The 17,690-nt window shown below is 38.4% G+C and overlaps 1 protein-coding gene across 2 annotated transcripts in view; it reads right to left on the reverse strand.

Annotated features, from left to right (window-relative positions):
• Positions 1-17,690, reverse strand: part of prkg1a (protein kinase cGMP-dependent 1a) — a 113,982-nt gene that overhangs the window by 81,874 nt on the left and 14,418 nt on the right. For both annotated transcript variants that reach the window (XM_056272439.1, XM_056272438.1), the window contains exon 2: positions 11,608-11,774. In XM_056272439.1, the coding sequence (XP_056128414.1) occupies positions 11,608-11,774 (167 nt within the window). The remainder of the gene's footprint in view (positions 1-11,607; positions 11,775-17,690) is intronic.

Below are 17,690 nucleotides of genomic sequence, written 5' to 3' on the forward strand. Positions count from 1 at the left end.
TGTCTCGTTACTTAACCCCGCCCCCTTGTTTTCCTCGTTTGTCATGATTGTCTAGTTAGTGTCACCTGTTCCCTTTATTGGTTCTTCTATTTAATCTCCTTGTGTTTGCTGTCTCATGTCGGTTAATTGTGACCCATACCTCTGTGTGATCATTGTGAGTTTTTGAGACCTTGTGATATCCTGTTCCAGAGTATTGTCTAGTTATTGTTAGTCAGTCTAGTTTATTCTCTTTGTGTCTTGTCTACGTTTTGCCCCCTCGTGGGTTTTGTTTTCCCTGTTTTTGTAAATAAACTATTTGTTATACTCCTGTTTGCGCTTGGGTTCATCTGTATTGATCGTGACAGTACCAGACAAATGGCAAGTCATTCTGTTTTATTTACTCACCAAAGCCAAATTTGACTAATTTATGCATTCTGCGATTGACTGAGTTTAAATTTTGTCCTCTGATTACGACTTCTCAGATGATTCATCAAATGAGAACAAATACCACCTTGTCACCAAAATGTTTCCAATTTTTTTTCAGCCCTGAGCAAATTGACATCTTTTTGAGCACAACTTTAAGAACTATAAACACAATGCAATATTTTGATATAAATTCATGTAGTTAAGTTCAAAGAACACATTTACGCTACCCCTCAAAAGTTTGTTTGTTCAAAATTAACAAAATTTAAAGTCAATACATCATCAATCCTTCTTCTAAAATGTGTTTTTGTCTTACCCTGATTCACTATGGTAATCCATATTTTACACCTCTCGGAATGGCTTTGTCACCGGAAATTGCGTACATACTCGCCTGTGCGTGTCTCATCATATCCGTAAATGGAAACAAGCTCTGGCTACTTTGGCCCTGTCCCAAATGACACACTTCATATGCACTTATGGTCTTGTGGACTTAGCAATGGCCACCACATGCTCGTGTCCGTTAACTCCTCAAGACAGTAGGGTGTCCCATTTGTCATTTTAGGTTTCAGAAGGGTGCTCGCGAGGGCCCCCTTTGTGGTCGATATGCACCCACGATACGCACTTTTGCCAAGCCTACACTGAAGTGAGCTCCCCCAGAGACCGTCAAAGTAGTGTTTTGTTTTGACACGAGAAAGTGCGGACTCGTAGGAAGACCACAAGTGTTTATGGTGCCATTTAAGGGCCTTTGACACGTGTATGGTGTGGGAGGGGCAGAGGTTAATTATCACAGCGAGTGAGAAAGGTTGACATGCATGGAGCACGAACCTCCGGAGAATCGCCCGTTTAAAAAATAATAATAATAAAAAGGAAGTACCGTGTCTATTAATGGGTAAAGCTACAGTAATGTATTCCGCTAGTCAGCTTGAGATTCTTTCCATCTTTTTAAACTGGTTATATCTATTAAGCTAGTGAATATTTTATGAGCAGTAGGATAACCATATTCATCCACATAATCAAGCAGAGCCGAAGCACAACCAAAACCCAGTTTTCAACATTGATAAATGTACATTTTAAAATAACTGTTTTCTATTTTAATATATTTTTAATTGTAATAATTTTTCACAGTATTACTATTTTTACTGTATTTTTGATCAAGTAAATGCAGCCTTGGTGAGCATAAGAGACTTATTAAAAAAAAAAAAAAAAAGAACATACTGACACCAAACCTTTGAAAGGTAGTGTAAGCTAAAATAATCATTACACAAAATGCTTTAAGATCACATTAAAATGAGAGGTTAGAACATGCAAATAACTTCTCATGTAAAGTCAGAGTGTGAGATAAAATTCAAAACAGGCTAAGAATTGATTAAAAAGTGACCAACAACAAGCCATAAAAGTCCAACATAAAATAATACTGTGACTATCTGAGTGTTACGATGCAGAGCAGGAAGCAAGAAGCAGGATCCAAGTGCAGCAGTTTTTTTATTAAATAAACTAGAACTTTGACATAGACTCAGACTTCGGAACAGAACAAAGGACATGCAACCTAACAACAATGACTGAACTAAAACACAGGGCTATACACAGACAACCAAGCTAAACAAGATAACAAAGGGGACGTGGTTAATAAGAAACACCAGGAAGACTAATCAACATAACGGGAGACAGCTAAACATGAAAAGACAGGGTCTTGTCAACATGACAGACAAGAACAAGACACAAAACCCACACCGTGACACTGTTCATATTTAATATTTAATTCCTTAAAGGAGAACTCCGGCGCAAAATGAACCTTTGGTCTAATTACACATTGTTACCTAGTCAACCGTTATCTGAGATTTGTTTTCATGATTATCGAATGTAAATAGTTGTATCTCTAAAAACAGTTTAGCCTATAAAGCTAGTATAACGCTAGTATATTGGGCATAGTGTAATGACAAATAAAAATCGCTTGTTAATACCACTAACAAGGCTGAAAATAGACCCACACTAACACGGTAGCATAATGAGGGTCCCTACCTTCAAACCGAAGCATTGAGAACTTTGTAAGTGTACAGACAGTTTAATAAGAAGATATTTTAAACATACAGTCAACTTCGTGTATACAGGCAGAAGCCATCTTTGAAATACAGCCTTTACCAGTCGATCTACGAACGCCGATCCAAGTGCGCTGGTGAGAATGATAAGGTGAGCGCGAACAGCAGGCTTGGATCGGCGTTCGTAGATCGACTGGTAAAGGCTGTATTTCAAAGATGGCTTCTGCCTGTATACACGAAGTTGACTGTATGTTTAAAATATCTTCTTATTAAACTGTCTGGACACTGACAAAGTTCTCAATGCTTCGGTTTGAAGGTAGGGAGCCTCATTATGCTACCGTGGTAGTGTGGGGCTATTTTGAGCCTTGTTAGTGGTATTAACAAGCGATTTTTATTTGTCATTGATCTATGCCCAATATACTACCGTTATACTAGCTTTATAAGCTAAACTGTTTTTAGAGATAAAACTATTTACATTCGATAATCATGAAAACAAATCTCAGATAACGGTTGACTAGGTAACAATGTGTAATTAGACCAAAGGTTCATTTTGCGCCGGAGTTCTCCTATAATGGCTCAAAGTTTATCAGCTCCGCAGGACATATTCAAAGAGGACATTCATAAAATCATCAAAGTTATTAAGCTTAAATATCTACAGCATCCCTTACGAAAAATAAGTTTATTAAGTGTGCTATTACTATAGGCTACTTCTTTAAAAAAAAAATATATATATATATATACACTCACCGGCCACTTTATTAGGTACCCCATGCTAGTAACGGGCTGGACCCCCTTTTGCCTTCAGAACTGCCTCAATTCTTCGTGGCATAGATTCAACAAGGTGCTGGAAGCATTCCTCAGGGAGTTTGGTCCATATTGACATGATGGCATCACACAGTTGCCGCAGATTTGTCGGCTGCACATCCATGATGCGAATCTCCCGTTCCACCACATCCCAAAGATGCTCTATTGGGTTGAGATCTGGTGACTGTGGAGGCCATTTTAGTACAGTGAACTCATTGTCATGTTCAAGAAACCAATTTGAAATGATTAGAGCTTTGTGACATGGTGGAAGTAGCCATCAGAGGATGGGTACATGGTGGCCATAAAGGGATGGACATGGTCAGAAACAATGCTCAGGTAGGCCGTGGCATTTAAACGATGCCCAATTGGCACTAAGGGGCCTAAAGTGTGCCAGGAAAACATCCCCCACACCATTACACCACCACCACCAGCCTGCACAGTGGTAACAAGGCATGATGGTTCCATGTTCTCATTCTGTTTACGCCAAATTCTGACTCTAACATCTGAATGTCTCAACAGAAATCGAGACTCATCAGACCAGGCAACATTTTTCCAGTCTTCAACTGTTCAATTTTGGTGAGCTCTTGCAAATTGTAGCCTCTTTTTCCACTATTTGTAGTGGAGATGAGTGGTACCCGGTGGAGTCTTCTGCTGTTGTAGCCCATCCGCCTCAAGGTTGTGCGTGTTGTGGCTTCACAAATGCTTTGCTGCATACCTCGGTTGTAACGAGTGGTTATTTCAGTCACTGTTGCCCTTCTATCAGCTCGAACCAGTCTGGCCATTCTCCTCTGACCTCTGGCATCAACAAGGCATTTCCGCCCACAGAACTGCCGCTCACTGGATGTTTTTTCTTTTTCGGACTATCTCTGTAAACCCTAGAGATGGTTGTGCGTGAAAATCCCAGTAGATTAGCAGTTTCTGAAATACTCAGACCAGCCCTTCTGGCACCAACAATCATGCCACGTTCAAAGTCACTCAAATCAACTTTCTTCCCCATACTGATGCTCGGTTTGAACTGCAGGAGATTGTCTTGACCATGTCTACATGCCTAAATGCACTGAGTTGCCGCCATGTGATTGGCTGCTTAGAAATTAAGTGTTAACGAGCAGTTGTACAGGTGTACCTAATAAAGTGGCCGGTGAGTGTATATATATAGGCTACTTTCTTATTTGTAGGCTATTTCTCAGAAATATACTTAAAATTGCACTTAAGTATACTTGACTTATACCAACAGAAAAGTCTAAAGTATTTTGGTCTACACTTTTAAGTATATCTCTATCAAAAGATTTAAGTATTTTAAGTATATTTGGCTTGTAGTTGTGTTTCTTCAATTGATTGTGTAGCCCATTAAATACTCAAATACAGGGACAAAGTTGTAAAGTTTAGCCCAGGGTTTGATCACACTGAAAAGTTGTAGTCATTTTAAGTGTCTCAAATGTTTTCCCCAAAGCTAATTCACACACCACCACAACAGGAAGTAATAATGTGCAATAGCATGACCTCTAGTTCCTCCTCTGACAGACAGGAAGCTTTGACCCTCGGGGTCAAGGACATTGTTGTGAACAACGGATTACATTTCCCAACACACACTAATGTGCTTCTTTGGCAAAGAAAGGAAAATCTCTTGTGATGCCACACAGCGACATGTTAAGGGCTGCATGGCACTGTAAGATGACAGGTAAGCCTCCTTCTGGCTTGCTCATAAATTAATGTTTACTCTGTCGTGGTTATTAAGCACTATTGTTCAGAGCAGCTCAACTACTATTAATGCCCTACAGCCAAACATCTATTACCTATGATTCACACAGAGATAAGAGGAAGAGAGAGACAGACAGAGATGTTCCCCTGACATGAGCTCTACTAAACAAACATTAATAACACAGAGACAGATGCTAAGTGATCAAACAGACAGGAATGAAATAATGCATGAAATGAAATAAAGAGAGCGGACTGTAGATAAGGCCGCTGAAGACAGATATTAAATGATGGGAGATTGTCTTGTGTTTACTCTGCAGGCTGAAATGAACTCTCCATGCTGTACATCGGAGCAAAACAAAAACATTAAGCAGGAAATTCAGAGCGGGACTTAATTTTATCCATCGGGATTTGATTGGACTGGGAAAAGTGACATATTTTTGTATTTTCAAATTGGTAGGCCTATACGTTTCCCTGCTCATGTGGCTTTGGTTACATCAGCAGAAAAGTAAAAGCCATTTCAGAGCAGTAATAGACAGACCAATATATTGGATAGGCTGATATATATATATATATATATATATATATATATATATATATATATATATATATATATATATATATATATATATATATATATAAGCATCATTTACGTTTGTTCAAGTTCATGTTCTCACAACATTGCATTGTTAGAATTAACAACTAGCGATTGGCACTGTTTCATATACTCGCTAACAATGTTTTTTAAATCGCATTTGGCGCTTGGCTAGTGTTCATTTTAGGCCCTGGGGTCAGTTGCATAAACATAGCCATTATATTCAGACTGTGTCTTAAGTACTAGTATGACAAACTAGCGGTTAGTCAAGGGGCAATCAGTCTTACATTTTAGTATCAAATTAGACCAATCTATATTTATATGTAACTGACTTAAAACAGTAATGAACAGTTTAAAAGTAAAAAACAAACAAAAAAAACCGGCCACTGTTCTGTACATTTAAATACCGTTTCAAAGTTTGGGTTAAGAATTTTTTTGGGGGGATTGGGATCAAACGTGACTGTAAAGACAATTGCTGCTGAAAATTCATGACAGGGCCTTTAAAGTAAATATTGCATAAAATAAATGCGTCAATACTTTTACAAATTAGAAACATTAATAGAGAAACACTGTACTGGCACACTTATTTTACACAATTTACTGAAAAATTCACTTAAAACATTGAAAATATTTTGTATTTATTAATTAATGTATATGTATTTAATAGTTTTCATTAAAAAATTTAATATAGAATTTAAAAAACATGGTCTGTTGACTGTCTGTCCTTCAGACATATTCCCACACTAAATTATGCTAAAAAATGGATTAAAAGTAAAGAAAATAAAAGTTTTAAAGAAAAATAAGCAAATGGAAAACCATTAAACAGGAGAGAGCAATATGAGTGAAGACACAGGAAAAGAAACAAGAGCACAAATGTAGACCAGTGGAATAATTAATGGGACATTGGACATTAAATTGGGTGACCAAATCACAAGATGGCATCTGTCACATTGAGTGAGCAGAATAAAAAGAAGCCAAGAACAGGCAATATAGCGCCTGGTAAGAGTAAAAGCAACTCTTAAAAAAAAGTCTTAAAAGTCTCTTAAAAAATACCAAGTGTTACAATATTTACGGACAGATAAAAGATAAGATGATGGTAAATTTACAACCCAGTCTGTCAAAGTGACAGATAATGATTATTTGTAGCACCACCTCTGCACTCCTTTCATACTGGTTAACGTGGTTCTGACGGTTATAAAGTGATTGAAAACTAACTGCATTGGAGAACAGAACATTTTTCAATGAGTGAATTCTATTCAAGTTTTTTTTTTTTTTTTTATCTGGATAAATCCATTCAGCAGGAAGCGATGAAGTGGTTTTTGGAATGAGTCATTGTTGGAAAAACTGGTTACAGATTAAGGCCCCCTTGAACTTAGAGGACTATGGGCCCTCTAGTCAATCTGTCCTTGCACATTTGTCATCATTAATGTCAGCCTGAAATCAAAAGTGTCATATTGTGCTCAGTCATGTTATTCTATATTATATATGTGTATACACCTTGCTCAGCCTCTGAAATGGCTTTTCTTTCCTGCTGAATCATGAATCACTCTTACCTTGCCCCTACAAATCAACCAGCTGTGTAATGCCTACTGTTGTTCAAACTCCAAAATCCCACCATACATTTTTTTCTCATTGAATATCACATTTGAAAAATAATGTATATCAGATTACAGAAAGTAAATATAACGGATACATCAGCCATTTCTACATATCGCACTGGATAAACTAAATGCATGTGTGTGAACATCATAGAAGAAAATGTTACCATCAGTTAGTTTTAATTGTAGAAGAAAACTAGTTAATTAAGCTTTTTGTGCCATTTTCATATTCCGGGTTTACATTTGTCTGTGTCAATGTCACAGGATGTGATGTTTTCCTGCACCATAGTATACCGATGATCGAGGATCGGAGTCTCATAATTATTCATGAGACTGCGTGTCCTTATCCTATGAGAAGACGCCTTGCTTAAATATTCACGACAGCATGCATTCATTTCCTATGACAGATGCTTCAAACTGTAAGATCACAGAGTAAGTGAGAGATGCATTAATGAATCAAAAATTATTTTGTTTTTGCTTTGTAAGAGTTTCTGCGTCACATAAGTTCCATTCAATAGAGTATTAGACACAAACACGATTCATCCACAGTGTGAGTTACCAGTCCTTACGGTCCAATAACCGATCAAACGGCTTATTAAAAAAATGACGATACATTATTTATTATATATACTTATTAAAGATACAAAAGTGCATTCATTTATATTTTCAATGCAAAGTACAAGTGTGAACGGCTGTGCATTTATTTGTGCATTAAAGGGGTCATATAATGCCATTTTTGTACAAGTTAATATGAATGTTTAGGGTCTAAATGAAAACTTTGTAATATACTTTTATTAAAAATTCTCATTCGTATTTTAAGAAAACGTTAATTTTACCTGGTCAAAAACAGCTCTGTTTTCAGCACGCCGTTTCAGTGCATATGCCTTTAAATGATAATGAGCTTCGCTCACTCCGCCTCTCTGTTCTGCTGGCGTTTTGACAACGCACGTGGAGTGTTGCCTTGACAACAGTTGAGGGTATATTTTGGAGAAAGAATGGCATCGGGAGTCTCTGAGGACACATCTGTGCAATCGTATCAATTTGAACCGGAGTCGCACCCGGAACAAGATGACGGCCGCAAAGAAGTTTGACAATTAAGGCTCGAACAGGACGTTTCTGAATGGTTGGTTAACATAATGTCACTTTGATCTATTTTTGTATGCACTGGCAGGGTAGAGTAGTGAGATACGAACGCTGTGTGTTTACTGATGTATAGATTAGTTCATTGACAGATTGACGTTACAACTAATGGTCATGAAAAACTTTTTTCCGCAATTTGCAAAGATTAATATAAAGGTTAATTAAACTTTACACTCACTTCTTCTGGAGGTGCATAGGGAACATAAATAGTTGGTACCGATTCTTTTTTCAGGAGCAGCTTCTTAGCAAAACCAGCTTTATACTGACCCTCGTTTATAAAGCAGTCGGGTGAGAAATGATTCGCACAAACATGAACGCATTGACGTTGATCGTGGGTAATATTCCCTTCGAAAACAAAACTCAGCCACTGCGTCTTCAGCGGTTCGGATTTAGGAACAAAATGACTGCTGTGTTCGTTATTACACCCAAGAACAGAACACCACAATCGCTTAGACGCCATTCTGCTCCAGCGTATCAACAATAGCGGACTATGATGACAGCTCGCTCAGGGCGGGTCTGTGTTGAAACACTGCTGTCAATCAACAATCGTGGGAGGGGCGTCGACCATGTGAGGTCACACGGTCGAACGGCTCGATTTGAGACTGGGAAAAACATATAAGGAGATTAAAACAAAAACACTGGATGGATTTTTATCATTATGATGGTTGTGTACAGGCACTGCCAAAACACATTTCAGACAGTACAATCAACTTGTAAAAGTGCATGTACCTTTATGTGACCCCTTTAAATTATAGCTGTCACAGGATATGGTGAACGTGATTTTACCAAGTACAACAGGTTCCTTCACCATTGTTGTTGATCCTGGTACAACATTCCAGTCAATCAATCAGATTTGAGGGACAAGTTTACAGTTTATGTCAAGTTCAGGCTTACAACCATGGGTTAGGTGCTTCTACATTAGGGCTATTCACCTATCATTTTCCTCTGATTTTAGTGATAAGTTATGGGTAAGGTTAGGTTTAGGGGTAGGGATATGGGAATGTTGTTCCAGGATCAACAAAATCACCACGCCCACTTTTGCAGCATTTTTCAAAACTGTGATAAAAACTAACTAATGCTAAAACAGGGGGTTTAATGACCCTTTAAAAGCATATGGGTCAACCACTATTTCAGATATGGAAAAATGAATTACGATTTGATGAAAACATTTTCTATTTAAGATTATATGCCCTAACGAGTCGAGCTTGGGGTCAATTTTAATTTCATGTCTTTAAATAGTAACACTTAATTCTCTTTTGCAGGATTTTTGTGGTTGGCTTCTCCTCTTGGTTACTGGTAAACGACTTTTGGGTGGTATGAAATCATGCATCAGATACACAAGCTGCAATACTGTATTAGAGCTGACATTATCTACAGTCCTTAAGCATGTCTTTATTTATTCAGATTGGGGCTAATTAGCATGGCAACTTCAGCACACAGGCTAATATGACATTCAATGCACAATAATAGAATGCAGGGCATAATTTCCTGTCTAGGTTCTCATCTCGTAAGGCCAAACTAATTATCACAGCTGAAAGGTCTTGTGTGACTGAGAACTTAAATACTCTATCCACCCGCTGATATATCTCATCAACATAAGCTTTATTTGTACCAAAAAATACAGGACTCGCTTAATCTGATTGTGGGCATCAAATGCTGGTCAGTTTAGCTCGGATCACTATTATTGATCCTCTAACCTCCATCACTGACCTTTTACTCTAGAATGAAGACCTCGGTTTTAGTGAATAGATGACCTGAATGGAGGATCATTGAATAGAAGTAATTTTTTATCTCACAAGCGCTTTACTGCTTTGCCTTTGCAGTCTGTATTGTGCATTTCAGCCAGTCTCACATGTAAATAACTAAATCTGGAAGACAGAACCCCTGCTATGAAAACTTTGTTTCTCTTTCTAATAGAAAATCTCAAAGGAATAGTCCTCATTCTCCCTCTCTCCCATCTCAGTTCCCTCTGAATCTTTTGCTCTTCCTGATCAGCTGCTGTTTTCTATGACAGAGTTAATGCTGAGAGAATAGATTTAATTGATTAAAAAAAGTTTTTTGCCTATGTTTTATTCTATTTTTTGTATTATTACAGAGAAAAAAATCCACTCTGTCACTCCTTCTAATTGGCTTGTGCCAGGATATGGTGTGTTGGGCATGTGCCCAATTTGTACCACAAAAGCATCGAATCTCTGGAGCATGACTAACGAAATCTCTTAATTCAAACCAAGTGTTCCTCCTTTCCCTTCGGAACACAAAGAGGAAAGACAGAGCAAATCCTGTGATCCTAAGAAAACAAAAAAGCTCTTTTATCTCATTAAACCACAGAAACTGAAAGATGTATTGAAAGATGTAATGACACCTGCCTTTTGCACCAAATGTCACCAAAACCAGATCAAATATTTAATCAGAATTGTAAATGAGTATCAAATAACACTGATGTTAAAAAAATATCTAAAAATAAGTGATCGGCCATGTTTGCGAAGCAAATAGCATGGACAGAAAAGTAAGCTCATATTCTCCTGCTTCAAATGTTACACTAATGTATCCCAGTCAGATTCTGTTGTTGTACTTGCAAAAAGTGTTTACATGCATTTAATAATATAGGTACAGCATTTTGACTAGGACATATTCTCATTCATAACATTGCTTAAATGCACTAGGCCTAACTAATAATTGTGGTGCAAAGAAACATGAATCATTACTGAACCTGCATTAATTAATTAATTAATTAATTAATTATCTATGTATGTTAGTTTTTTTTTTAAACAACAACCACATAGAGTCTGGCCAATCTACTCTACTCTACATATCAGTTTCAACTGTAAAAGCCCATATCAATAGAACGTGTAACGTTTGGGGAAGTCTAACAGCTCTCAGAGGCTTTGGTTGCTCTGACTGGATCAATTTAACAGGCACCTATCAATGCATATCTAATCACAGGGTCAATATTCTGGACCCCCTCAGAGGATCTACAGCAGAAACACCAAATGTGACTGAGTTTGACCTCACGCACTATAGACACTTCTTAAAAGTGTCATTTCACCCAGGAAATAGGCCTACAGGTTTGGTCTTTTCCTTACACAACAAAATATCATATGGCTTTAGATTCTTTGGAAGACAGATCATAAGTGGTACAGAAAACTGTTTGATAATTTTTTGGCAGCCTGGCAGTTACTTGCCATCAGGGTTCATTGAATTAAACAGAATTACTCAAACATTGTGCAATATTTCTCCTTTTGTTATTCATAAATCTATTCAGGGTTCAAAGACATGGCAGTGAGTAAATGATGACAACATTTTCATTTGCATCTCTCTCTCTGTTCCCGTCTCTCACCTTCCATGACGTAGACGAGGGAGCCCACGTCCCCTTCTTTAATAATACAGCTGTTTTTTTCATAGTCCACTGGATACATACAGTCCACTATCTCCTGGATCTGAGACATCTCAAGATTCTTCATGAAGTCATTGTCCAGGATAGCTGACTTAATCAGTTCCTTTGACCTGTGCAGTGCAGAAAAACAGTGTTAGGTAGGGCTGTGACAATACTTTAACATAGCAAAGACAATGACCATACCAAAATACTTTGTAAAACAATGCATTATGCAACAATAAACATTTCAAGCAGTACCATGCCACATTATGGTCATATGACCTCATTATGATTTATTTTGTGATGTCTACTAACTCTAAACTTATGGCAATAAAAAAATAATAATAATAATCACTATGAGTAAAGAAAAAGTTGTACAAAATAATAACTGATACTGTCAATATTATACATGGGTGAGTTTCCTTCACCATATGGAACTGCAAGGTAATGCAGAACACATGCATTTTTGAATATAGAATCCAATGCAATGTGCTAATATGTTGTATAGATTTTGGCAAATGAAGTGCAACATCCAGGTATTATAATTCGCAAACATACATATATATATATAATATAATATTATATAGGCCTATATATATACTCACTGTAGAAATAGTAAGAGCTGCATGATAGTAATCTGAACATTGCCAATGAGATGCTTAATCAACAGGGAATGTGGGTTAAAAAAAAAGTTGAAATGAAGAAGATATTTCAGAAGATGAAAGTAAACAGACAAAGTCTTTTAGTCAGTGCTGGACGTCACAGCAAACAAAAATCAGAAGACTGGCAGAAAATGAGGATTTCAAAGGTTTGCATCACAGACACACAGATACACAAATACACTAATTTCAACTAAAAGTCAACGTAACCTTAACCTCCCACACAAGGACTGAACACAATGAACAAAATATTTCCAAAGACATGAAATATCAGATGCAAAACTCTTTTTGTTCCCATGATGAAATACTTCGCTAATATGCAGAAACTGACTTATGAAGAGTGTAAACACTGTGGCTCTGTTTGCACTATAAAAACATTGCTCTTTTTTTGTTTGTTTGTTTTTTTGAGCAGCCAGAGAGAACTTCTTGCACTACGCTTTTGAAGCGGGATCTGTTTGAATGAAAAATGGCAGACGGGGGGCAGAGTGTTCTGGAAACCTGTTTGGAAATGCAACTCAAGTCATTATTTATGCAAATCCATTTAGTTCAGCAAAATGACATTTGCTTGCTCATGTGATGGTGGATGAAAAAACCTGGTTTGATATGGTGGAGTGTTCTTCAAATCTCACTATCTCTGTTTATACGACACTTCCGAACATTCCTCAACAAAAAGACTATCATTGTGACAGCAATTCCCTGTTTTTGTAGACCTGGACTCACGCCAGACATCTGATTTAGTTACTAAAACCCACAAACGCTCACCTATGAACCACACTGTGTTTACATTCCACAGACACGCTCCGCTGTGAGCAGAAATAGGACTTTTTTTAAGATCTCTGCAGTAGTTTACATACAGCTTCTTTCACTTTCACACATGGATAGTCTCACCCTGAGGAAAATTTTTATTGACTTTAACGTGGGAGATATAAAAGTAGAAACAAATTTGACAATTGCTGACATGCAATCAAATTAAAGAGCAATAAAATGAATTTGAATGGCATTGCTCAGTTCATGTGTTGTTGGAGGAATTTGATGAGGAATATGTGAGATTAGTAGGTTCTTCAGGAGAAATATCCTGAGAATCAAGACATTTCAGCAAAAGTCTTATTAATATAACTGGTTTAATTTGCTGCATAAAAAAGTAGCCATAAAATGCATTTAATATCTCTCTGCTTTAACGTTTGTGCTCTGTTTTGTGGTTTAGTTTTGTGGTATTTTTGCATGCCAGTCTGTGACGTTGGCTCTCTGGAGGAACAGTCAGAAGAGATGTTTTGCATCCAGTAAAAGCACAGAGATCACTGGCCTCATTTAAGACAACCTCTGGATCATCCATAGCCTCTGTTTGTTTGACTTGAATTTTTACTCGCTGCCTTTTTCAGGAGGATTATTCACGTCACACAGGTCGACAGACTGTCTCTCCCTTAAAAGGACAAAGTATGCCAAGGAAAGAAAATTTGGAGAAAGCTGTGGACGTGGAACTGAACGTCTTGTACAAAGACACTGAATAGATCTTGCACATAAAAATTCCTACAAGAAAGTTGTGCATTGGTAGGCATTTTGTTTGTCTTGCAACATTTTTCGTCAAGGGAATAGTATTAAAAAATACTGGGGGGGAAAAAACTGAAGAATGAATTCTCTATTACCGGTGCAGAGGACTGTCCGGAGGGTCTGTATTGATTCACATATTCTGCCCTCTCTGCGTGGCTGCTGTGGCCTCATTGGAAAGCCATCAGTTGTTCTGTGGTCATCAGATGTGTATGCTAATGAGTTAATGGCCATATCTTCCTCTGTTTATTATGCCCATTTTCTAGACAGAATGCTAAAACAGGAAACAAAGTCTCATGGCAGATAACAGCTCATACTGCACATGACATGGCCATTCATTTGTCTCAGGTTATTATGCAAAGTTGATTTATTTCTAGATTTGAGCTTACTCTGCAGAATTAAGAAACAAATAATCTGTCCTTTTCCTTTATATTTTGAATGAAAACTGCGCTGTTGATGCTTATGACTATAAATGCCGAATGCATTGCTGTGATGTACAGTATATTGATTTTAGCCATATTCTGACTCAGTGGAATAGAATCTTAAATTTAATTTTATACCTGCTGTCACGGCCGGCTCTAAGCCGCGACAAATGAGGGAGGCAACGAGAACAAAAGCCAGTCAAAGAGATTTTATTTACAATAAAGAATAAGCTACATAATGAACGCAAAACACAATAAACACGTTCCAATAACACAGGCCTGTAAACACAACTTCCCAACTAAAACTAATACATAAAGCAAGCAAACAAAATAAAACAACAACAACCCAAACTAACAAAAACCAGAGGGTAACCGAAGCCACCTCAAGTCAGAGAACCATTACCTTTTATAACCCTCTGCAGGTGTTCCACATTAATGACCTCAGTAGGACGGGCCTAGAGGCACGTCACACACCCCCCCTTAAAAAATAAACCCACATACAAACAAAACAAAACACTTCCAACAGGGTACATCCCAACCTCCTAACTAACATCACAAACTTCCTAAAGCCTATCTAGTCTTCAGTGGCTTGCCGAGCTCGGGGCGACTTTAAACACTGAACTCAGCATCCTCAACAATCCCATAACCAGGACTGCCGAAGAACACTGAAGCGTACCCCCACTCAGGATTACCACCCAAAACAAAAAACACCCCCCCCCCCCATAACTAAACTGGGATGTACACACACAAAACAAAAATAAACAAAACAATGTTCCTAGACTACAGAACTCCCGAATAACAACGATGTCACAGCATCTTCCAGAATCCACTCATCTCCACCCACCATAATACTCATCGACCTCGGCACCTAAGAGACAAGCTTGAGACAGAGAGAAACAGAAAAACAGGAAACATCGTGGCAACACATCATACTCGTGACAGAGCATCCGCAATCACGTTTTCTGTACCCTTGATGTGTCTTATATCAAGATGATACCCTTGTAGAAAGATACACCATCTCATGAGTCGCTGGTTTGGGTTCTGCAAAGAATGAAGGAATGTTAGAGGATTGTGATCTGTAAAAACCACCAATGGCCCTCCCCCTGAACCCACATAAACCTCAAAATGGATAAGTGACCAAATTAGAGCTAATGCTTCTTTCTCAATAACAGAATAGTTAAGTTGATAAGCATTAAACTTTTTAGAGAAGTACCCCACCGCACAGTCTACCCCACCTTCTGAGGTCTGCAGTAAAACAGCTCCAGCTCCCACATTACTAGCGTCAACTTGCAATTTAAAAGGTTTATCCAGTCTAGGTGCAACCAAAATTGGAGACACAGTAAGAAGAGACTTAACATCCTCAAATGCTCTCTGACACACAGAGGTCCACTCAAATTTGATTCTATCTCGAAGCAGGTTGGTAAGAGGAGCTGCCACAGTAGAAAAATTCTGACAGAATCCCCTATAAAACCCAACCATCCCAAGAAACCTCATTAATTCCTTTTTAGTTGTAGGGGTAGAAAATTGATCAATTGCTGCCACTTTAGCTCGAACAGGACATACATGACCCTGACCTACAACTTTTCCAAGGTAGATTACAGTGGCCTTAGCAAATTCACATTTGCTCAAATTAACAGTGAGGTTAGCCGCAACCAGACGATCTAACAAAGCTCTAATCCGACTTAGATGTTCTAACCAAGTGTCACTATAGACGACTACATCGTCTAAATAAACTGCACAACCTTCCAAGCCAGAGATAACTCGATTCATTAATCGTTGAAACGTAGCTGGAGCGTTTCTCAGGCCAAAACTCATAACCTTATAGGAAAATAGACCTGACGGAGTAACAAACGCAGAGATCTCTTGGGCTCTAGCTGTTAGAGGAACCTGCCAATAACCCTTTAGCAAATCAAATTTGCTAACATAAGTAGCAGACCCAACTTGGTCAATGCAATCTTCGATTCGTGGCAAAGGGAAGGAATCAGGCTTAGTTAGTGCATTTACCTTCCTGTAGTCTGTACAAAATCTATGAGAGCCGTTGGCTTTTCTAACCAGAATACACGGAGACGCCCAGCTGGAATAAGAAGGCTCCGCTAACCCATTTTTCAACAAGTATTCAACCTCAGCCTCTAGGTGTCGCTTTTTCTCCAACGGAACACGGTAATAGTGCTGATGAACGGGTTTTGCGTCCCCCACATCAATATCATGATCAATTAACTTCGTCTGTGTGGGAATATCTGAAAACAGAGACACGTACTCATTTATTAAAGCGGACACATCAGAATATTGAACATCAGGGAGATGTTTCAACATCACCCCCAAATTCTCAAGGGCTTCTGTGTTTTTAAAACAGCCCTGTGTGACTGATTCACCCGGATCCAGACCCTCATCATCGGAAACAGGCCCCGCAGGAACACCTCTTAAAGATGTTTCCACCCCTGCGTCAACCAAAAGCACAGGCTTCACTTGGGATCCTTCTGGATTTTCAAAAGGCAAAAGAGAGTTAACAGTCTCCTGGGTAGCATCTTCAACAGTATCACGCACATAATAAGGTTTCAACAAATTCACATGGCAAACACGTGCCTTTTTCCTCCTATCAGGAGTTTCAATCAAATAGTTCAACTCTGAAACCTGACGTAACACAGTATAAGGGCCTACAAATTTTGCCTGAAAAGGAGAACCCACAACTGGCACCAAAGCAAGCACCTGATCCCCAGACTGAAAAACTCGAACCTCTGCACGACGATCAAATAACCGCTTCATTCTATCTTGTGAATGTCCCAGATTCGCTTTTGCCTGTGCACAAGATTCATACAATCTCCTACGAAAATCACTTACATAGTTCAACAAATTTCTCGGTGGATTAACATCCTTCAAATCCTCAGACAAAAGTGACATTGGACTGCGCACCGAATGTCCAAATACAAGCTCATTTGGACTAAACCCTGTGCTTTCCTGTGAAGCTTCCCTAGCGGACATAAGAAGCCAGGGCAAACCGTCCTCCCAATCACCCTTCATGTACGTGCAATAAGATCTTAAAAGAGACTTCAGTGTCTGATGGAAGCGTTCTAGCGCCCCCTGACTTTGAGCATGGTAAGCGCTAGCCTTCTGATGTTTAACACGCAACTGTTTTAATATTTGAGCAAATATCTTCGAAGTAAAATTCGATCCTTGGTCTGTTTGTATGACTTTAGGAATTCCAAACAGAGCAATGAATTGCGTTAAGGCTTTTAACACGGTCTTTGTAGTAATGGAGCGTAACGAATAGGCTGCTGGAAACCTAGTTGTTTGACACATTATCGTGAGCAAATATTTACTACCTGCTTTAGACTTAGGTAATGGGCCCACACAATCCACAATTAAATATTCAAATGGTTGGTTTACCACTGGAACAGGAAAGAGTGGGGCTGGTCTCAGAGTC

The sequence above is a fragment of the Rhinichthys klamathensis genome, unplaced genomic scaffold (genome assembly GCF_029890125.1).
Source record: "Rhinichthys klamathensis goyatoka isolate OS25496 unplaced genomic scaffold, OSU_Roscu_1.1 h1tg000338l_1, whole genome shotgun sequence".
NCBI lineage: Eukaryota > Metazoa > Chordata > Actinopteri > Cypriniformes > Leuciscidae > Rhinichthys > Rhinichthys klamathensis.